Raw genomic sequence first — 24,094 nt, 5'->3', positions numbered from 1 at the left:
TAGGATAGCTTGTTAGTCTTTTTTCATAAGGGGAAATATAGCACCCTGCGTTCTCAGTGCACCTCCTTGTGGCTTATAACTGTTATATTTTGCGGGCTCGCAAAATCCCTAGCCCGAGCCCCGGTAAATGTTTTTGCATTCTCTGAGATTTAGTTAGGTAATTATATTGTATGTAATTCGGCGTCGCCTGCAGTCATTACTATCCTCAAGTAAAACTGTCAGGAAGTGAAAGTATAATTAAACCCATTATTTTTCTCGTGTTCACGTCTGATATGCGCAGCGCAGCTGCACGCGCATCTCTCGGCTGTGCTCTTCACGAGTACCCGCTTAAGTAATTTCGTTTTTACCTCAGCCCTATCAAACTAGCCACAACGTCAATCACGTTTTCTGCCATTTACCTCAACCACTCTCACCGCAGAGATTCGGGCCATTAGACGGTCTATGATTAGGACTTCTTCTTCTTTGGTGTTTTACAGCAGCTCGCATCCAGCTTGTTGCATGATTAGGACTTCATGAAGGCTTACAATGCTTTGTTTTTTACCCGCCCACGATTTGCCCGTCACTCTCCACACCAAAACACATAGCTTGGCCTTCCTTGGGATTCTTGAAGTCCTAACCAATGAATGAGCCAGTTTACCGGGCCTTAATAGAGACAGACGATTCTGATTGGATATGAACCTGACAGTAAGCTTAACGTTAGAACATAGATGAGAGAAAATATATTACATGTATTAAATTAAATTAAATATAAATTTAAACATGTAAAAACATATTTTTATTGAATACTTTATTATTTATTAGTATTATTATAAAAAATATTTTTATTAATTTTTTTAGGCCTTCTCTGAAGGCGTAGAAGGCCCTGAAGGTTCCCCACTGCGGTTACATATCAGAAGTAATTAAACTAAGGAGAACTGTAGGCTACATTACATCTTATATTAATTTTCATGTAAATGCAATCCCATGGACAAAAAGAATATGACAGCATCTCGGCTAATAATTAAATTAGGCATAAGACTTTGGTATAAAATGCTATAAACGTTACAAATGTGTGTCATGAATACAACTGAAATACTCCAGCCGGTATTCGAACTCAGGTCGCGATAGCACGTCTGCCACGACCACTGCGCGCAGCACTAAGCACTAGACCAGCGGTTCGGATGAGTGGATTTGGAAGAAATGTAAACTATTCGGATATAAGAGCACAACCACAAAGGCTGATATAGTCATGTAAGGATATTTATATATTTTAAATGACTGCCAAGAAAAATAATACAGCTCACATACATGCAAGTGGATGAGAAAAATCCATTCCGCATCTCAAAATCCTCTCGCGACATAAATGTAACTCCCTACAAATGAATGCAACATCATCATCTACAGGATCCTCTATAAAAGCACATGATCAGAGTCACTTAGACGGTCTCTGTACTTAAGTATATCAAATTAGCTTTACAAGTCATTTTATTTTACTGTTTAATTTTTTTGTTTTAGTTTTAGTGTAATATATAAAAGACATAAGTTCAAATTAATTGCACTGGAAATTTGAACTTAAAGACAGCAAAAAAATGTTTTACAGTGTAGGCTACATAATAAAAATGTGTGCAATGAATGAATGTACTAAATGAACTAACAAGATAGTTAAAACCCGCTACTCCTCTAAAAAAGGAGAGGAGACCGCAATAAACTCTGAGTTTACAGAACCTAGCCTGCTCCCGACCAGGTTAGGTTCATAGAGTAAGTTACCCCGGAAACAGACTCTGAGTTTAAGTTACCTCTCCTTCTGAAACAAGCTTGACTTACCCTGCTGTCTCAGGTTCAACCTACCTCCCATTTTGAAATGGAAAACTCAGAGTTTTCCCTTAACCACCTTTCTGAAACGGGCCCCAGTAAGACCGAAATCATGACACATAACATACTTTCTGCATACTATTTATAATTCTACTGCAAAGTGTGTAACAGAAGCTACACAGCTCACAAATCTAGTGGAATGAATTACATAAATATGTTCAAAAAATATTACAATCTAAAACCCATTTATAATCAATGTACTGTAAAAAATGATTTTATTTGACCTTGAAAATCTAGGTATTTTACAACTAATAATTGCGTTGAAGCTAAAACGTTATAATACTAAGTAAAATCTATATCTGTACTTAATTTAAACTAGTACATATATTACACATCCAACAGACAAGTAAATGTTACTTGAAAGTAACTGGCACGTAGTTGAAATTACTTGAATTATTCAAGTAAATATCACTAACTAGGCAGTGGACTTGTACTTCCCAGCATGCTTTGCATGGGACTGCATTTGGCGAGTACATTTGGAAATTAAACACTATTTTATGTGTTTTAACAAAAATAAAGACTTGTTAGTGTTTCATGTTATTATCTTTGAGATGACAGATTTAGAAGAGCTTCTGTTTTGAGTTTTGACACAATGAAAATCATGATGTGTGTTAATTCACTCAATGAGCAATAACTGTGCTTATGCCAATACTGAGACATACGGATTCTCTTCTTACTTGCTCAAAATAATGTGGCATATAGTAATAAAGACGAAATGTTATGTTATTAAATCAGAAAGACTCCATTAAAGAAGTAACCTGTTAAAAGTACTTAATGTTTTGGTAACAATATGATACATACAATTTTTAAGTAACAAATCACATATTTGTTTAAAGTGCAATTTAACTTTACTTAAAACTTATAGGGGTGGTTTCCCGGACAGGGATTAGACTAGTCCTAGACTAAAATAAATGTAAGAGCGGTCCAAACTGACAACAACTTGCATTGACATATCTTAAAAGACATGAGTGCCCTTTATTTGGCCTTGAAATGCACACAAGTAATGCTTTTAGTAAAGCATGTTTGTTAAAACTAGTTATATTTCCTAATTATACCACGGGTCTGTTGAATGCTGCATTCTGATTGGCTGAGAAATGTTCTATGGGTGTGGATTATTTAGCACAATAAAGGTTTTCGTTTACATCCGTGTGTGTGTGTGTGTTAATTATGGATATATAAATGTGCACAAATGCATGTTTAATTTAAGCAAATTATATATTGATATATTAAGTATTTCTATTTTTATAAATACAGTTGAACTCCCAACTGTGCATATTTCCAAAGATCCTGCTTTAAAAAATGTTTACTTAAAAACCGTGGCAGTGAGTTAGTTCTCACTGAGAAAAAACATTGTTAATGGTTTTCGTGTCATTAAACTGCAGACAGACAGACCGACCTACATTCTCAATATTTTTATTACCATGTGGTTCTGCTGGACCAAAACGTAACAGGGAGAACAGTAAAGTATAAATAACACAATAAAGCATAAAAAGGCAGAAAAGTAAAAATATCAATTCACACACTTCCACTATAATACTTTAACATAAATTATGGAGTACAACATATCACTAAAGTAACAATTAACTAAATGTGGCTGCTAAGGTAAAAAACTCATTTATAGCCACCACCCCCGACTCTCCCGGGGGCATGCTTAAGATGATCGGCTGCAGCAGACTTTATTTGGGCCTCTGTTGCTGCCTTATCCCATTTCATGACAGCAGCTACAATCAAAAGTAAAAAAAATCCACATGTATAGTACATAAATGCAAACACCTCTGTTGTGGTTTAGCTTGCAGCAGACATACATAGTTGAAAATAGAGTATGCGAATCAATTCAATGAAAGACTTATTACATCACAAATCAAGTAAAATTACATCAAGCCTGATATTAAGCATTCCACACACTTTTACAGAGAAAAAAGTTCAACCAGTGGGGTCCAGTTTTAACAATTATATGCATCCATCTGGTCTAGACTTGAGAAAAGAAAGATTAGTTTTACTCAAATATCACATATTTTCCCACACATTGTATCACCTATCAATTGTTAGAGGTTGAAATCGTCTTACCAAGGTTTCAAATTTAGTTGTTTCCTGAAGAGAAGCCTCCTCCCTCTGGAACTCTTCCAAGGTGTCCATCCTTGTTATTTCAATTCCAGAGTGAGGCATGCTCCTCTGCAGTTTTTTGACTTCATCAGTCAGAGTCACCAGCTTTGTGAGTACTATTTTTTGGAACTCTGCCAATAAAGCGGAATTAAGAAAAAAATAATTACTCACTATAATCATCTCTGATAAGAGCAAGCATTCCAGCCTTTCAGTAAAAGACAGCTTGACTTGCTCAGTTGGGAACACTAAATTTTCCACCATTACTGATCTGCCGCTTTGACACTATATAATAATTGAAATGGGTTGGATGCCATCCCCATTTTCTCCATAGCGGCTGTACAGCCAAATCAAAATCTGTTGCGTTATTTTCCTGTTTATCACTAAGCTGTTTTGAAACATTGACATTGTAAAAAGCGCTATATAAATAAAGATTTCTAAAGACTTAGGGGTGGTTTCCCGGACAGGGATTACCTTAAACCAGGACTAGGCCTTAGTTTAATTAGGAAATAAAACTAGTTTTAACAAACTTGCCTTACTAAAAACAGTACTGGCGTGCATTTTGAGGCAAAACAAGGGGCACTGATGCATTTTAAGATATGTCCGTGCAAATTGTTTTCAGTTTGGACAGCTCTTAAATTTATTTTTGTCTACGAGTAGTCTAATCCATGTCCGGGAAACCAACCAACATTTAATGACTATTCAATTAGTTATTTAACACTATATTCAACAGCGAAACCTTAACCCTCTTTTTCATTAAATAACTTTCATTTCGAGATGGTTCTAGACTAAATGTCATAAATGCCAAAGCAATCAGATGAAAACCTGAAGTCTGATTTACCAAACAGTTAGAAAGACAATGCAATGTTATAATACAGAAGTAAGTAGTGTGGGTGTCACATGAAAATCATCTTGTACTCACTCGCTTCTGACATCGGGAATGTGGTTGGCACAGTCCTATTGTATTTGGAACTTTCATGTGTAAGACCTAAGCAGAAAATAAAAAGTGTGAAGCGATCAATATATTTATAACATATGTACAATGTGCTTCATTGAGTGATACAACCAATGGCATTCACCATCTATGGACTTGCTCTCCACAGCCTGGGACCTGGGTACACCTGAGAAACCCAAACAACCAACATTAAGTTCAGTAGCAGTAGTATTCTTTCTAAGAAATTTATATTCAATAAGAAAAGCCAAATGTAACTGGCAATACTCACTACTTAAACTGTCCCGGCCCACGGACGTGGACGAACCTGTGCAACCCAGATGTAGCCATTATCAATAGTGCTGCTACTGACCTATGCAGATTTGATATTCAATAAGACAAGCCAACTGTGACTGGCTATACTTACGACTACTTGAACTGTCCCGGCTCATAGAACTGGACCTTGACAAACCTGTGCATCCCAAAACTTTAACATCAGTTTTTCATGATCAATAGTGCTACAGATCTGCATGCTCACTGCATGCTCATTTGATAAACTAAAATTGAAAAGTTAAACTCACCACAAGTTGACTTGTCACGGCCCACAGACCTAGATGTACCTAAGCGACGCAGATTTAGAAACATCAGTCAGTCATGAACAATATTGACCTGCCTGGGGCCCTGGGCTGCAATATTTTGCTATGAAAGATACTCACGACTAGTTGACCTGTCACGGCCCACAGACCTAGATGTACCTAAGCGACGCAGATTCAGAAACATCAGTCAGTCATGAACAATACTCCTAGTGACCTGGCTGCAATATTTTGCTATGAAAGATACTCACGACTAGTTGACCTGTCACGGCCCACAGACCTAGATGTACCTAAGCGACGCAGATTCAGAAACATCAGTCAGTCATGAACAATACTCCTAGTGACCTGGCTGCAATATTTTGCTATGAAAGATACTCACGACTAGTTGACCTGTCACGGCCCACAGACCTAGATGTACCTAAGCGACACATATTCAGAAACATCAGTCAGTCATGAACAATAGTAGTGACCTGCCTGGGCTGCAATATTTTGCATTGAAAGACTATACTCACGATTAGATGGCCTGTCATGGCCCATAGACCTACATGTACCTAAGCAACGCAGATGCAAAACCTCAGTCAGTCATTATCAAGTGTTAGTTACATGCATGCTGATTTGATATTCTTAAAAAGTAAAAGTTAAGTCACCACTAGTTGACCTGTCACGGCCAACAGACCTGGGCGAACCTAAACAAATCAAATCGGTATAGAAAGTATTTCTTAAAACATTCTTAAAATTTGAATCCAGTTAAAATGAGCATGGTAATCTTAGCAACAACTCACCATTCTTTGATATTTTCATTGGTGGGGTGGGAAAGGCTGGAATTTTAGGACAGGCATCTGATAAATAAGGGGTATATAAAACAAATCATATACAGTTTTACTTGATTTTGTACTGTGCACAGGCAACATTTGAATACACATTCCATTAATGCCACAAGAAACGATTCTGTACCTCCTTTCCTCACTTCTTTATCGTCCCCCTCAGCAGTCGCATCAGACAAGTCAGATCCTTTGAATATTAAAACACATTATAATTAGCCGTTCACCGGAACCCCCCCCCCCCTGTTGGTTTTGTTGCTACTTCTATCAAACAAATGGTCAAACACAACAAGCGCCACAGATTTCCATGATGGGAAGACGTACGGACCCATGCATGTCAGTGACCTTTTTTGGAGCCATACCTCCGCGATATTCATCAGATCGAGGAAAAAGGGGTTACAGTATGCAGTGGAGGGATATATTAAAAATATAAAACTATGCAATGAAGGAGACATAACTACTATTGAGGCTAATGCTTACCGGTCTCAAGCGAAACCTGAGAACCCAATGACCTGTACCTCAAATGCAACCAAAGCCTTGTGGACCAGTCATGCTCATGTACTGCTCTCTTACATATGTTATGGTCTATTATTGTCTATTGCGAGTAGCTATTTTTGTAAAACACAAGGTTATGTTAGGTAGCTAAACCTACATGTCAAAGCCATTCAAAGCTAAATAACATCTCTCTGTTGTTTTGAGAATAGCCATCTTGAGAATTTGGTGAAGAACAGAAATCACAAACAGGAAATTGCTTTGGCTTAAAGGTGCCCAATAATATAATAAAATCGATAAAACAAAATATAAGGCATTCAGATATCAATTTTTTATTATGTTATCTGTTATGCACCTTTAACTAAGCCAACACTATTTCCTAGTTGTGAATTATCTTCAGCAATGTATATAAAACATTCTGATTCTGAAATCAGCTAATACTAATAACATAACTAATAAATTTAGTAGATCTACACAACACCGTAACTAGTTAGCTGTTAGCCTTACCTCAGAGCAGAAGTATTTATGCTTCATAAAGTTCCACATTTAACTGCGAGTGGGCCCATCCACATAGTTTTACCCATTGTAGGCTGTGCTCACGTTGTGTGTTCAGGTTTGGAAATGGAAAGAACACAAATCCTCCAGTGTCTTATTTACAAACGCGGAGGGCGCCCCGCTTCAACATATTGCTTGGAGTTAATTTTTGTCGGACCTACGCGCCTAGTAATGGTTGCTATGATGTGTGATTGGACAATGGCCGTTTTGTGGGAGGGGCCGGCAAGAGGTCAATTGTAAAATGAGTTTGCATGTTTTCACTACTCAACCAATGATAGGGACATACCTTCAACGAAATCTTCAGAATTGTTCATTTTTTTCTTCCTCTTTTGCACAACAACCTCTTCGTCTTCATCTTCACATTGTTCAGCATGGCTGGTTTGATCATACTCCTCACACTCATGGAGACTTTCTGAAAAGACAGCATGCATGTCATCAAAGCTTAATGTATAGTCCACGCAACATCTCAGTTTTTTGTACTGTTGTATCAAAATATAAGAAGGTACCTGCAGTAAATTTCACTTTCAATAATGGGAAAGTTTCCCAGTCCTCCTTAGGGGCCACATGGTTTTCAAAACAATACTTTGCTCTCTTCTTTGGCCACCGAAGGGTTTTCTCAGCTACATTAACCCAGGCGTCAGGGATGGTCCCCTCCATTTCTTTCCCATTTTCATTCCAAACGGCTCTGACAAAAAGCATAATCTGCAACAAAAATTAATATAAAGACATTTATGTTTTTATATATAAACACACACACACATACAGTACATTTCCAACTTACTTTTTGACTGGGCAATTGTCACCATGAATGTTCAATACCATGCCGCAGAGGAATCATGATAGAGCCATTGTTGAAAGGTAGACAGGCTACTTTTCTTGCAAGGTCTTTTTCCTTAATTTCTTGTCTTTGGAATCTACGGCCATTCCCTATATACGCAATGTTCAATAGCTTTGACAGACATGGTTTGTCAAACAGGTCGACAGTGTGTCTCAGTTTTATCACATCGCAAACAACCGTCCCATCTCCCCTCCTCTCTTGAACAAAAGCAAACCTCTCATCTTCCAGAAGGAAACAGCTGTCTCTCCTTTTTGTTGAAATATACATTTGGGGCTTCACCTTAGGCTGTGCACTGGAATTTCCTTGGGCATGTTCGATTTCGACCAGGCGTTTGGACACCTGCGCTAATGGATTTTGGCCAATCCTGACCAATCTTTTGATCTGCTGCAAATAATTCTCAAATGGAAAGCAACATATGTCATTTAAAGAGCACCTGAAATGAGAGACATCTTCGTGGATGCGTAACAGGGCATGCACATTGTACACAGTAAATGTTTTCCCATAGAGTGCAGGGCAGCTAGACACAAAGTGCCTCATCAGTTCAGTGGCATACTCCAAATAGGCAGCTCTTGTCCGGTCATCTGAGTCCAGCATGATGGATACTGCCACGGTCAATGTCACAAAATGAGCATACAGCTGTGAGGAGACAGTATTTTTGAGTACTATAGGTCCTGTGTAAAGAAGAAACTGACGGAACTCTGTTGCTTTCCACCTGTCCAACTCCTGAAGGCCACGGGGCTGTCGTGCGAACTCGCTGGGCATCTGGCCTCGTAGCATGTTCAGTTTTTGTGAAATTTCACTTTTCTGTCTCACAGAGAGCCTACACAGTTTTGGGCCTCTAGTCAGATAAACCAACAGCCGCCTAACAACACCCAAGCAAATCATATGCATATAGTCTAACACAAAGCCACTGACACAGGGAATCCCAGCAGCTATTAAAGGGCTACAACCATTTTGATGGTGAGAATACTGTATCTGACTAAATGCTTCATCTGTGCGCAAGGTGGATGTCAGCTGATTGAAGACGACTCTTCTTTCAACATACTGGCCTTTCACTTCACACCTCTCACAACTGTCATATGCAGTATGACCTTTAATGCATTTTAAATATGCTCTAGCCGGTGCATCACAAAGAAAGGTACGAATATTTACTGCAAACTTTTTCTCATGAATCACCAGGCCATTCTGTGTGAGATTCTTTAACTCCTTCAAAAAGTCATGGAGATACTCTTCAAGGGGCTCAGGCTTGCTTTCCCCGCAGTATAATGCCACAATAAATGGATTGAAATTGCTTAATTTCACCAGTATTGGCCAGAACTGGACTTTACTACCTTTAAAGATTGGTAGTCCATCAATGTTGACATCCAAACTAACCGTACTGTGTTGTTGTCTGAAAGCATCATTTTGACACAGTACACGGGAAATGCCCCCCTCCAAGCCATAGTATATATACTGTCCATTGCATTTTGAATGGCTGTCAATGACTTGAGGAGTGGCTAGTAATGTGCGTGCATCTTTGGGGAGTACATGTCCATGATGTCTTAGAATCTGCAGTAATTCATTTAGGGACCTATTACTAATTTGATGTCTTGTACTCCACTCTCGCAAGTCCTTGCCTAGGTTGCTAACTTGGGCCTCTGGTTCGGGATTCAAAATCTCCACATCGGAGTCACACAATCCAATGTCGGTATCAAAGCATGAACCATCAGTGGTCACACTGGTGCTCTGGTCATCAGTACTGCTTCCACCATCATCATTGGTTGTGTCCTCCCTAGCATTTGTCATCACTGCGTTTTCGATTGTCACATCGTTGTTGTCGTCGTCAGACTGGAGAAGTTCATTGATGTCTGCTTTACGTTTTCTCCACATTCTTAAATATGCCATCTGTACAAAGTTTAAAGTGTCGAACAAATTATCGCGCGCGCACACACACACACACACACACCACTTCGGAGATCAATTATGTTGAAATAACATTTAGACAAAGCAGGTAGAGGATGATGAATACTCACTGCATTTGGTAACGCAACTGCTCTGATAAATGTTCCTGCCACAGAAAGATAAAAGAGAGGAATGGGGAATTAATTAGCATGGGTCATATATTTAACTTCATGTAAAAACATACAGTATAGCCTGATCTTTAATTTTCTGCGTTTTAACCAATCTGGGGTGCATTTCCCGAAAGCATCGTTGCTAAAGTTAGCAACTCTGTTGGTTGCCATGCAATTTCCCATTGCCAACCAACTAAGTTGCTAACAGGTAACAACAATGCTTTTGGGAAACTAACGTTAACATACCTGGCTACCAAACACGTCAAGTTACATTTGGAGGAAAAAACATTTGAATGGTTAGCTTGACCAACTAGGACTAACGTAAAAACTTTATGATGACATTTTAGCGAATTTGCGGGAGGAGGGAAATAACGTTATTTGAAACACTATGAACCTCCGACCGAAACACTACGGGGATTCCCAAGGGAATCTTAGATTTTAGCTCAAAAGGGAATATTATGTATAATTAACTGTAATTAATTATACAAGTTTATCAGGTTTTACCTGGCGTAGCAGAATTAATAATAACAATTAATTAATATGTTCGTCCACCGAAGACATATATCCATAATCGTATATTAACGTCTAAGAAATGTTAATTTCATGGCCTTTAAAATTAACCTTCTCACTGATATACAGTGCTACTCGCAGCGTGTAGCTGGATCAAAAGGCAGAAATAGTGACTTTAATTTCATGAGCATTGAACACAGAAACAATTCAATTGTGAAAATGCAAACCGGTTTATTAACTATAAAATGAAGTACACATAACGACTAACTAAACATACACACATACAATAACATAAAACATAGATGAGAAAGTAAAGATTGAAAAAGCTAGAGAGAGAGAGTAAAAGATTGGCAAAGCACTATTGCTTAACATCTGCACAAACCATCGGAAAATCTCTAAGTAGCGCCTTAATTTTATAAGGGGTAAAGCTTAAACATCAGCGAGTAAAACAAGTTTATACTTGCATTTGGCTCTTTGTGTTTTCGTTGCGAAGTTTCTGCTGCACGCGGTGCGAGCAAGGAGAGAGAGAGAGAGTCCAGATGTGTTCGTAAGATGTAGTCCGTTAAGTTGTTTCGTAGGGCGGATTGGTCCGCGTGGTTTTCCGAACTCTAGCGCAAAGTGCAAGCCAGGAAGACTGTCCCGAAGAAAGACAGGGCTCAGAGAAAAGATGATGAATCCGAGGGACTCTGGTTGAGTCTCAGCGAGTTTCCAAACTGCGCTGGCGGGTTACCTAAGTAACCGGGCGATTGAGCGCTCATGAGTGAACTAAGCCACTGACTGAGATACTGAGCGAATCAGCGATTGAGAGATTGAGCGATGATCAATGAGCAATGAGCAATGAGCAATGAGCTATGATGGCTTGGGCGATAGGCCGTTTTGACCTTTCACACGCCCAGCCCATTTTGGGTGTACGGCCAATGTGTGAAGTGTTCGATTGCGCGGGGAAACAAGCCTTTGTTCTTTCAGACAACACATTTGCGTAATTGCATAATGATACAAGTTTGTTCCCATAACTCTTCAAATCGATATTAAATGACATTGATGCGGCTTATGGTAATATGATACATAGAAATGATTGGGAAATAAAGAGTAGATTAATTTGATACTAGACAAGACATGGGTTTAAGATCACGTTGAATAATAATTTCATACCTAAGATATGAACCATGCTACAGTGAATAAAATCTAACTAAAGTGTTAACACACAGTTACATCACACATACATGATCATGCAGTAAAGGGATATAACATATATATACATTTAAACAGCTCATTGTGATCTTTGAATGTGGTTTCATCACAGACGTATAGTCTGTGACCCCAGCTGTGTCTCTGGCGATCGTCGAACGAACGGCTCTCAGGTTTCTCTGGTGGGTTTCCTTTGAAGCTCCTTTGAAGACTGCATTTGTTTTAATTGTCGCCCACTTTACAGCCTTGATAGGTGGTAGATATCTGGGTGATTGTGTTATCAGGACACAGGGTTATCTAAAGTCACAATTTTAGGGCTGTTTACGATCCAGACGCCAAATGGCCTCAATCTGACTCCGAGCCATCTGTTACATATCCCCCCTTCATGGCCACCAGGGTCTTGAGAGACTTTGGTGGGCGATGGTTCAATAGGCGATGGTTGGACAGGTCATTTGGTCTGGATGGCAGGTGTATCTTAATTTTCTGCAGCGCTTCGGCGTGCAGACAGAGGGGTGATTTCGATGAGGTTGGGCTCTTGCTTGGCTTGTGTGTCTTGCTTCCCATGGTTCCGCTTGAAGGCTTGAGGGACGGCAGCTGTGCACTTGTTCGCTGTTTCCTGCATCCCGCTGACTCTTCGGTACAGGATGAAAGTGAGGCCAAGAGTAAGGGCGTATCCTACTCCTGTGGAGAGGCACAGTACTGTGTCAGTGGCGGTCCAGGCTCGGAAAACAGGGAGGCTGTGCATAGCTGGCATGCGAGCAAGTGCCTGGAGGGCAGTGTCGATGGGCGTGACATCAATTAGTTGGGTCCCCCCTTCTGCAATCCTCATCTCCAATTCAGGGTCTAAAGTGAAGTTGTGGTCCCTGAAGAAAGTTGAACATCCCAGTTCGGTGTGGTACTCCTCACTGGGAAGGTGATAGAGTGCGAGTTCATCGATGTGAAGAATCACACCTTTGGGAACTTGGATCCACATCGTCTGGTTTGGTAGACTGATGCGGGTGGCTGTGTCGTGTTGGTCGTAGGTCAAAGTGGCCGTGCTGGCTGGGGTGTTGACCAGCCATCGGTCACCTACGATTTCAGCTTGGGTGTTAGTGACCTCGGCTCGTGGTTTAGCTGAGGCAGGACAACGAGAGTCAATCTTCATGGGCCGCAGCCCACAGATGCCGTCAGTGTTGTCCCGAAGGAAAGGTTTGCTGGGGCAGAGATAATGAATGTCTTTAGTGAGGCTGCACATGCGAAGGTTTGGTGCAAGGTACAGCTGTTCGTTGCTGTCATGGTAAGCCACAACAGTGGGGGTGCGTATTCTGATGTGAGTGTTTCCCTGCCAGAAGCCAACATTGACAATGTCTTTGAGTCTGTAGATGTTGTGTGACTCGATGATTGGCAGGTTTATCAGAAAAGCAAGTTCGTCTTGTTCAGGGGCTATGCTTAGTGAGATTGCGCTACCTAGGGAGTAGGCCAGATGTGCCTGCAGGGTGTTTGTTGGGCCTGCAGTGGCAAAGGATAAAATGGTCTGTACCAGGCTTAGGGGTACCAGGCAGGGTGGAATGGCTGCTGCGGCAGCTCCAAGTAGGGCTCCCAGGAACCGCTTGGGACGCTTGGTTTGTCCGCCAAGACCTGCCTGTGTGACAGTCACCTTCTGAAGTTGGTACAGCATGTGTTTGATGTCAGCCTCTGCGTGAATCATAGCGTTCTGCGCCCATCGTTCTCCTGCCCAACTGGTTTCTGGTGCTGATGCTGTGTAGTGTGCTCTGTAGACATCACGGGGGTTGAGTCGGACATAGACTTTTTGGCTATGTGTTCTGCAGTTCGTGATCAGGAGTCCAGGTTGCTCTTTAAGGACGATGCCTGAGACGGGACCCGGCGACACGATTTCAGGTTGCGACCATCCCCCCTGTAGGCTGATGTACAGAACAGTGATCCACAGCAGCATCCTGGTGACAGAGAGGGAGAGAGAGAAAGAACAATAGGCGAGCACTACAGGTCCTTGTTTGGTCAGGACAGTTCTCTTTCTTTTCATTGGTGGCTGTTCCCTAGGTGGCAGAGTTCTAGTGATGAGGCAGTGTGGAGAAGTTTGGTTCGTCCCCCCTTTACTATCATGCCATAATGTTGAGTGTCTCTTGACTTGGTTCTGGTGGACCCATCTGGAAATTGGTTCCTTCTGACTCCTGCCCATCTTGATCTGGTATGCAATGGGGGAGAGTTTGTCCACAATCTCATGAGGTCCTGTCCAGTGTGGCAGAAATTTCTTTGACAGCAGTCGGTGAGCTGTCTGAATTGGCGGGGCGAAACTGTAGGACCAGATCTTGGTCGTTCGAAAAGCGAAGGTCGTTCCCGGATGAAGTTCATCCAGATACTGGTGAGTGGTGTCATTGGGTGCTGGAAAGCATTCTGCCAACTTTGTGAATTGGCAGATGACCGTGAGAAGGTGTTTGTTGCCCCTCGTTGGCCTGGGTAATGGTCCAACCCAGTCTATCTGGAGGTCTGACACTGAAAAGTTGACACCTCTTTTTTGAAGTGGTGCTCCATGGTTTGGCTTAGCCGGTTGGAACTGGCAGCAAACCAGACATTTCTTGATGTGTTCTGCTACATCGTGCTGCATTCCAGGCCAGTATGCCACATGTTTCGGTGTTTCATCAGTGGCTTTTGTGCGGTGGTGTGCGGCACATGCTGTGTCATGCGCATACATTAGTATGACCCCCCTATGGTCCTGAGGAACCACAAGCGCAGGTGTAGTGCGGTCATCAGGGACATACCCGAGGATGTTGTGTTGTATGCGCAGCAGGTGCCTGACATCGTTGAGACGTTTGCGGGTTGGAGCAGCAGACAGGTCAGAGTTTGTGATAGGGTAGGTGGAGGGGTCTGAGAGGTGGTTTAACATAGCTTGGGTAGCGATGTTAAAGGCTTGTAGTTTCTGATGATCTGCATCATCCTGCATGGCATCTGCATCTTTTAAATTTTGTTGAACTTGTGTGTCAAGTCCTGGGTATGGCTCTGAGTCTTTGGCTGGATGCAGAGTGCAGAGCAGTGAACTTTTGAAGTTTAGGTCTGAGACGAAGTTCCCGCGGCTGGCTGGGGGGTCGTCCATGACCTGTGTGACCTGGCAGTTTACCTCAGATGATCTGGCTGATTGAAAGGGTAAAGGTTCTCGCACTTGAGCCCAAATTTTTAACTGTTTAAAGTCCATTAAGGGTTCAAAGCGGTCTAGCAGGTCTTTGCCAATGAGGAGAGGGTATGAGTCCATTGGTGAGATGTACACAGGGTGTATGATGCTCATAGGACCGATCGTCAGGTGGATGGGAATCACCTGTTGCAGTTGAACTTCAGTCTGGCTGTAAGACTGCACATTCAGCATACACCTTTGGGGTTTAAGGGTCAAATTTTGGGCCTTAGCTCTGTTCTGGAGTCTGGTGAAAAGCTGGGATGACATCAGCGTTAGGTCAGCTCCGGTGTCGACGAGGGCTTCTAGTTCAACCTCATTTTCCAAGGTGATGGATAGATATAGCTTTTTAGCTTCTCCTCTTTCGATCAGGTTTCCCAGGAGGCTTGGTACTGGGGCTGTGGTATTAATAGGAAGGCAGTTAAGGCTGGTTTCTTGTGACTCTGTAGGGAAAGAGACACTTAACACAGCACTCTCTGGTACTTGCAGGCTTTGGTTGGTTGGTGTTTGAGATATTGTTTGTATGCCAAAGTCTTTGAATAAGGAGTCGGGTTTGTCTTCGTGGTCCTCCTTGTGGGGCCTCTTTTGGATTAACTCCTTCAGTATTCTCAGAATCTCTGCTGTCTCAAACGTGTCTGTGTCACTCTGTTTCGGGGGTAGCTCAGACTTAGATTTGCTCTGTGTGTATCGAGACTGATCTCTCTGTTGACTGTTACCAGTATTTGATCTGCCAGGTGCAGGACGGTTACCTCTAGGTCGTCGGCCAGGTTCCCACGAGCCGCCACCCTTCTGGTTGTCTGATGAGTTTGGCCGGCTCCATGACCTCTCGGCGCGTCCCATTTGGTGCTTGGGACGAGCCCCTTCATGGCCGTACCATTCCTGGCTGGCTGTAAAGTCTCTTGACCCTCTTGGCCCTCTGTTGAAAGGTCTTTCACTGTGGCGCTGTCGTTCTCCCTCCAGTGGTAGTTCAGGGTACAGTTCAGAGACAGGGAGAATGACAGGGTTTTTAACAGTCTTTTCAGAGGCCGCTCTTTGTTTACCATAAGCTTTCTGGGCCAAGTCCCGCAGCTGCCTGGTTGTCATCGTGCGAGGGCAGGCCATAACCCCTAAGTGTTGGCTTACTGTGAAGTGAAGATTTCGCAGGAAGAGGGTCCTGAAGTTAAAGTCCTCCTCCATTCCTGGCTCATTCCGTGAGCCAAAGTAAGCTCGCCTGAGTCTGTTGTAGTAGGCCTGTGGAGTTTCGTTTCGGCTCTGTTTGAGGTCCATCGCTGTAACAAGTCCTTGTTCTGACTCTGGATCCGAAAACTCTTCTATTAAAGCCTTTTGCAGCTGCTCGTAATCCATCTTGACGTTTTCTGGCTGCCGGTCAAGGAAACTCCTCACCTCACGACTGGAAGTAACCCGTAGCAGATACAGTTTGTCTCTTGTGGTTACATTTGGCAGTGTTTGCAAATAAAAGTCAATGTCCTGCAGGTAAGAGTGGATATCATGGCCACCTGCAGGCTCTGGGGTAAATGTTGGGATATTTCTAGCCAGCTTGTCGAGGTCTTTGGGTGCCACGCCGGGCATGTCTGCAGGTGACCTCGGGAAATTTGTCTGTCCCCACCCCCATGTGGTAGTGAGAGGTTCGGGGATGCTGGCTGATGTCTTTAACAGTGGGCTCCCGCCCCCCTTTTCAACAGAAAAGCTTTGGTGGGGGGGTGCAGGCTCACTGGTTGAATGAAAGGGAAAGGTTGCTTTTTCCCTTACTTGTTCAGCTTGCAGTTTATATGCATAAATGAGTTCTCTTTGGGCGGAGTCAAGGTCGTCCCTTGCCTGGTCTCGTTGCTGAGCCAGAGCTCGACCTTCATCTCGAGCCGCTCGCAGGTGATTCTCACAGGCCTTCAGCTTGGCATCACGTTCCTTCAGTTCTGCCTTTGCTCTCACCAGAAGATGTTCAGCCTGCTGGAGCTTTCCAGACAGCTCTTCTCTGGCTGTCTTTTCCTGTTGCTCCTTGTGCTCTGTGTCTGTGCGGAGTTTTGACAAGGCCTCTTGGAGTTGTCCAATCTCGTCCTTTAGCCTCCAGTGTTTCTCCTCCATCGATGGGTGTTGATCCTCTAATCCCTGTGTCAGCTGATCTAGACGATTCTGCGCGTCCTCCTGATTCCTCCGTGCCTCTGCTGCTTGGAGCTGTAGAGCTGCTGCATCCTCTTCCAGTTGGGCGATGTTCCTTTCGCCCAGTTTAAGCTGGATGATGAGGTTGTGAGCGATGGCACCTGTGATCTTGGCTATATCCTTGTGACTGTAGCTCCTCGTTGGGTCGTGGGCTATGAACTTGTCCAGGGTGCCGTCGAGTTGCTCTCTTTCCAGGTGTTGCAGTTCATTGGCGATGTTGGGCAGGAGTTCAGATGTCACAGCGCTGAGCCAGGCCTCTAGCTGGTCCCAGTGGTTGACAGGGCTTGGTAATCTGGACATGTTGGCGCACTGATAGAAGAGAAAACACAAAGAGCCAATGCGAGTCCGCACAGTTCAGCGAGCTACGGCAATAAAATATATATATGTGGGCTATAAGCTTATTATCAGGGCCTTTCTCCGGCGGCACAGATAATCAGTGTGGGGAAATAAGGGAAAAATTTTAGTAATTTGTCGCTTTGTTAAAACCTATAGGTCGCCTTGGACATTTGGTTATTCGAGCGTATTACTAATGAATTCTCCTAATGGTTTGTGCAGTTTTGCTCTTTCAACCCAAAATAAAGTGAATCAAAATAATTAAAATTAATTAATTATAATGATAAAAATAAAATAAAACATAAAGCAAGGTTGCTGGAAATGAAATGAAACAGGAAAGGGAAAAGAGAGAAAAAAACAAATAAATAATAAAAAAAATAATAATAGAAAAAATAATAATAATAATAAAATAAACTGAAAATGGGAATTGAGACAGCCAACAGACGAAGTCCTAAGGCTGGGAAAATGAAGAGGAAGGAGGTGGAAAAAGGGGTTTCCTGTTTCAGCTTAGCAGGTTCTCTACCCTAAATTTGATGACAGGGCCTTACAGGGAGAGGGCACTATGGAGTCATGCGAGTTAGGGGAGTGGCTTAGCTAGATTGGCTGGGCTAGACCCAACCTGATAGGGATCTGGTGCCTCTAGTGGCTACAGAGGGGAGAAAAGTGCATCTCTTTTACACCAACACTCGTTGACTATTTAAGGAAACCCAGGGTGGAACACAGAGACAAGGCGCTTCCCTGAGCACGCAGCCAAGAGTGCCGGGCCTTCTGCCCTCCCCACCTCGACCGCTCAACAGTCACACCCTTCACACCGCCGGGCCGCACTCAAAGGTGTCACCCACCAACTGGCACTGCCGCTAGGGCTTTTGTGTGTCAGCTGGCAAGGTTAGCGATTGGAGTGCCCGGTGGCAGAGGTTGCACTGTGTCTTGCTGCCTAAGGTGCTAAGGAGGGAGCTACCGCAGCACCCCGACTGTACACACTCGAGTCAGTTCAGCGGGACCGGTCTCTTGTAGAACTCACCGCTGGCGAAGCCTCTGATTCATCTATCAAGTGTTAGCTTTCAAGAGATGCACAGGGGCTTATCCTATTGCACCAGTTAAAACATAAATGAATTCACTGAGAATGGGACTTATGGGGCTGAATTCTATTCACAGTAAAGAATTGATTCAATTAAAATTTAAAATAAATCAAACTGCATTGAATTTAAATTTAAACTTAATTAAAAATACAATCTCTACAATAGAAAAGAGAACAGGAGAGTAAGGAGTGAGAGAGACCAGCAAAAAAATGAAATAAAATAAAAATAAAATAAATCAAAAATAAAATAAAAATTAAATAAAGAAATAATAAATTAATAAAGCCACAGCAATATTAATTATTATTTATAATTTAAGACCATAACATTCAATATGTAGGAAATAAAACTACAAAGTAGTAGAATAACCTAGTTATTGAAGTAAGGTCAAAAATCCAAGTTGGATTCCTGTCATACACTCCCAAAAGAGTTTATGAGAGGACCAAACGAGCTTTTCCCACTAGATGGCGATATTTCGCCCAACAAACAAAGAAAGCGGAAGTCAGACGTAGAGTAATGGAGAAGAAGAAGTGTTAGACACTCAAGACTGACATCTAGTGTTAGAACTAGGTAGTACGCTTTAAACTGACAAAGATTCGCTTCTATACAGTAATTACATCGGCGGCCGCTGCGTTGCTAAGACGACGGATGTAATTCGCTCGTGTTCAGCCGGTGCCTCTTTTGGCTTACGTTACCGGGACACGAAATAAACAAGAATCCAACGTGCTTTATCATACGTTGTGACTATAAATACTTGATCAAGTTTTTATCTCCTTTAAAATTGAAAAGTCTTACCCTCGGTGCTTACAATTTTAAAAATCCACGTACGTGAATAAAATGGAAAAATACAATAGACAGCTTCTCTAATTGTAAATAATTTCCTGGAGATTTAACAAAAAGGCCTTATCAGATGGGAGTACTCACTCGACCACCGCTTCGCTCTAAATAAAGGAATTCTACTCTTTATTAGGCGGAATCAGACGGTAATGCAGCGTATCAAAGGGTTTTTAATACGGTTACCTTAAAGACTGCAGTTAACTATACATAACAGGGGCGCGAGTCTGTTACGTCCTGAAAATGATACAGGAAAATACATTTTCATTCATACAAAGAAAGAACGAAATCAGTTATAGCTGATAGTTCTTTTTCATTCACACAATGCAAAAACACATTTGATTTGTAACTGGTTTGCTCAGAAAATAATGTTTAAATCTGCCCGCGCGTTCTCCACCATTATATGTAGCGAATTTGCGGGAGGAGGGAAATAACGTTATTTGAAACACTATGAACCTCCGACCGAAACACTACGGGGATTCCCAAGGGAATCTTAGATTTTAGCTCAAAAGGGAATATTATGTATAATTAACTGTAATTAATTATACAAGTTTATCAGGTTTTACCTGGCGTAGCAGAATTAATAATAACAATTAATTAATATGTTCGTCCACCGAAGACATATATCCATAATCGTATATTAACGTCTAAGAAATGTTAATTTCATGGCCTTTAAAATTAACCTTCTCACTGATATACAGTGCTACTCGCAGCGTGTAGCTGGATCAAAAGGCAGAAATAGTGACTTTAATTTCATGAGCATTGAACACAGAAACAATTCAATTGTGAAAATGCAAACCGGTTTATTAACTATAAAATGAAGTACACATAACGACTAACTAAACATACACACATACAATAACATAAAACATAGATGAGAAAGTAAAGATTGAAAAAGCTAGAGAGAGAGAGTAAAAGATTGGCAAAGCACTATTGCTTAACATCTGCACAAACCATCGGAAAATCTCTAAGTAGCGCCTTAATTTTATAAGGGGTAAAGCTTAAACATCAGCGAGTAAAACAAGTTTATACTTGCATTTGGCTCTTTGTGTTTTCGTTGCGAAGTTTCTGCTGCACGCGGTGCGAGCAAGGAGAGAGAGAGAGAGTCCAGATGTGTTCGTAAGATGTAGTCCGTTAAGTTGTTTCGTAGGGCGGATTGGTCCGCGTGGTTTTCCGAACTCTAGCGCAAAGTGCAAGCCAGGAAGACTGTCCCGAAGAAAGACGGGGCTCAGAGAAAAGATGATGAATCCGAGGGACTCTGGTTGAGTCTCAGCGAGTTTCCAAACTGCGCTGGCGGGTTACCTAAGTAACCGGGCGATTGAGCGCTCATGAGTGAACTAAGCCACTGACTGAGATACTGAGCGAATTGAGTTCGAACTGAGCTATTGAGCGATGATCAATGAGCAATGAGCAATGAGCTAATGAGCTATGATGGCTTGGGCGATAGGCCGTTTTGACCTTTCACACGCCCAGCCCATTTTGGGTGTACGGCCAATGTGTGAAGTGTTCGATTGCGCGGGGAAACAAGCCTTTGTTCTTTCAGACAACACATTTGCGTAATTGCATAATGATACAAGTTTGTTCCCATAACTCTTCAAATCGATATTAAATGACATTGATGCGGCTTATGGTAATATGATACATAGAAATGATTGGGAAATAAAGAGTAGATTAATTTGATACTAGACAAGACATGGGTTTAAGATCACGTTGAATAATAATTTCATACCTAAGATATGAACCATGCTGTGAATAAAATCTAACTAAAGTGTTAACACACAGTTACATCACACATACATGATCATGCAGTAAAGGGATATAATATATATATACATTTAAACAGCTCATTGTGATCTTTGAATGTGGTTTCATCACAGACGTATAGTCTGTGACCCCAGCTGTGTCTCTGGCGATCGTCGAACGAACGGCTCTCAGGTTTCTCTGGTGGGTTTCCTTTGAAGCTCCTTTGAAGACTGCATTTGTTTTAATTGTCGCCCACTTTACAGCCTTGATAGGTGGTAGATATCTGGGTGATTGTGTTATCAGGACACAGGGTTATCTAAAGTCACAATTTTAGGGCTGTTTACGATCCAGACGCCAAATGGCCTCAATCTGACTCCGAGCCATTTGCTACATCGGAAATCACTCACTTTTAGTATTACCAATATAACAACATACTTACTTACAAAGTTCTTGATAGGGATTACAAGTGCAACACGACTGATGGGTCGTGAAGAGCCGACTCTTTATAGCGAACGAGCAGAGCCGACTCTTTATAGCGAACGAGCAGAGCTGACTCCCGTCAGCAAGAGAGCCAAATCTTCAGACGCAGGCAGGGGTGGGACCGTAAGAGCCGTCTCTTCTACGGGAGACGAGCCGAAAGAGCCAAATCTATGGAAAGAGCCGGTGTCATGAGCAATCCAGTCCCCCCGAGCAATTCGGTCTCCCCTAGGACCCCGATTGGTATCTACACTAATGCCTGCTCAAAAATGTGTCATTGCAACATCCCGTCTGCATACGCGGCTAAGCTAATTATGTTGTACAAAATAGAAACATTACATTTTTTAAAAATAAAAGTTAACTAAAAAACAATATAATAAACTAATATTCATGTTGCAGAAACGTCAGTACTTTTGTGTCATCATCTGCTTTACAAAAACAATACTTTTATTTTTAGTAAATTATTAACATACCTTACGGAATATATATTTTTAATAGTAAAAGTGTAGTAATCATGGCTTATAATTATAATTTAAATGCGTGATTCAACTATGTAGTAATCATGTTTTGTATAAGCAATTAATGAGTAAGTAATTGTATAAGCAGACAGTCAAAAGTGAAAATGGTACAGTATAATAATCTAAATAATAAAATGACACAAGCAATGTGTAGATCAGATCTCCCACCTATAGCCTCATTTATATACTACTATATGAAACATATCATTTAAAAGACATCAATTGTAATTTTAACAACGTTCTAACTACATAAATCATAACGCGATTTTGTAGGAATTGTAATAAGGCGCTAAGAAACTACCCACGAGGAGTTTTTTCAGCCAATGGAGTCGCGCGGGGTCCTAGGGGAGACCGAATTGCTCGGGGGGACCGAATTGCTTACGACACCGGACTGCCCATCATCACGCGAAACAGCATTCAGGTGCGGACTGCAGAGCATGCGGACTGCACATAACTTTGGCTGCGGCCATACCCCCACTTGCAGTGGCCACTTGAGAGCGCGTGCACGCGACAGGAAGTAAGTGCGCAAGACTGTCCCATATCTTCAAACTGACAAAGAGCAGTGCCCTTTACGCACACTAAACAAACACTTTCTCGAATACTGCTTCGAAGCGGTATTCAAGGCTAAGCATATCATGTATCATGTTCTGGATGTAAGTCATGACACTTTTGCCCATGTTGCACATTGCATTGGTGCCATGTATTTTGTGAAATATGTGCAACTGCTTTCATCACATACTTAGAAACAACAGTAATGGTGTCGTTTATTCAGGGACAACTGAATGAACAATCAACTTTAATAAAGCTGCATGCACACAATGAAAAGTGTGTTATAGGTGCAAAGAATTCTGCTTCACAATGTTCCAGATAAGTGTAGATAATCTGTAAATGTTCATTTATAAAATTGTTTCTGTGTTCATTTTATTTAAAGACACACTTAAGATATATACCGTAATGCCTAAATAAATAATGAATACGTTTTGGTGCAAATTGCTGCCACTGTACCTGGATTAACATTTTAACACTTGCTAAGTGTGTCCCATCAGGTGAATAATTTTTACATGCACACTTGGGCAAAATACAGGCAATACGTCATGCAAGTATTCAAGTGGTCAAGTGCAAAGACCGCAAGTGTGGTTATTTGGACGCAGCCTTTATCTCTCCCCCACAGAACAGGATAAACAGTTGCGCGCATGTTCAAGAAAAAAATCTCTGTAGCATATTATAAAAGTGTTAAAAATTAATCAACACAACGTCTACTCCCGATTATTTTTTCACCATTAAGATCGAACTTTTTCACAGGGGAGGGATATCTGAAACAGGAACGAGTACGAAATAACACCCTTTCCACGAAAGATAGCCTATAATAAAATTAAAACAACTATTATCCCAAAAACATCTATTCTTCAGTTTTTAATAACATTTTACTAAGCAGCATACAATAATAAACAAGGTAGTAAACCAAACAATATGTATAAGCTATAAAGTAAATTGACAAATTTACCTAAAATCAAAAAGGCAGACATTTGACTTACTCACTTTTTACTAGAAGAAAAATATTTATGTAATATATATTTAATATATATATAAATTTAAAAGAAACGTTTAGAATAGTCCAATATGGACTAATGTGACACCGCCTTTGTCCTCTAGCCATCAGTTCCCAAAAATCAGTTTCACGTAAGCAAAATCTATGTATTGACACACATTTTAATTTGAGGGACTACGTCATGTAGATCTATTTGTGCCATCCTCGCTGTATCTTTTAGAGATCTTAAAAGTATCGCCTTCCCCAGCTGACTGTGTTTACAAGAAGTGACAAAATAATTAAATAAGAGAAGGAAGTACACAATCGTGATTCTGACAGGG

At 41.5% G+C, this 24,094-nt stretch overlaps 1 protein-coding gene across 10 annotated transcripts; it reads right to left on the bottom strand.

Moving 5' to 3' along the window:
• Positions 1-3,093: 3,093 nt before the first annotated feature.
• Positions 3,094-22,209, bottom strand: LOC129445796 (uncharacterized). 10 transcript variants are annotated; one of them, XM_073873935.1, is made up of 18 exons: positions 21,670-21,938; positions 10,194-10,228; positions 7,850-8,045; positions 7,630-7,755; positions 6,430-6,486; positions 6,258-6,314; positions 6,123-6,161; positions 5,988-6,026; positions 5,855-5,893; positions 5,727-5,765; positions 5,599-5,637; positions 5,464-5,502; positions 5,310-5,354; positions 5,175-5,210; positions 5,031-5,072; positions 4,874-4,939; positions 3,919-4,085; positions 3,095-3,825 (listed from the first exon to the last, which is right to left on the bottom strand). In XM_073873935.1, exons 3-18 carry the CDS (start codon positions 8,040-8,042, stop codon positions 3,802-3,804), a joined length of 1,047 nt encoding a protein of 348 aa, XP_073730036.1. In that variant the 5' UTR covers positions 8,043-8,045; positions 10,194-10,228; positions 21,670-21,938; the 3' UTR covers positions 3,095-3,801. The 10 variants fall into 10 exon arrangements, with proteins under 10 accessions (XP_073730039.1, XP_073730036.1, XP_073730035.1 ...); XM_073873932.1 differs by having other exon boundaries at positions 3,096-3,820; XM_073873936.1 differs by having other exon boundaries at positions 3,101-3,572.
• Positions 22,210-24,094: the final 1,885 nt, after the last annotated feature.

Source organism: Misgurnus anguillicaudatus, chromosome 12 (genome assembly GCF_027580225.2).
Source record: "Misgurnus anguillicaudatus chromosome 12, ASM2758022v2, whole genome shotgun sequence".
Classification (NCBI taxonomy): Eukaryota; Metazoa; Chordata; class Actinopteri; order Cypriniformes; family Cobitidae; genus Misgurnus; species Misgurnus anguillicaudatus.
The sequence above is the reverse complement of the archived record's forward strand: the minus strand, read 5'-3'. Positions and strand labels throughout refer to the sequence as shown.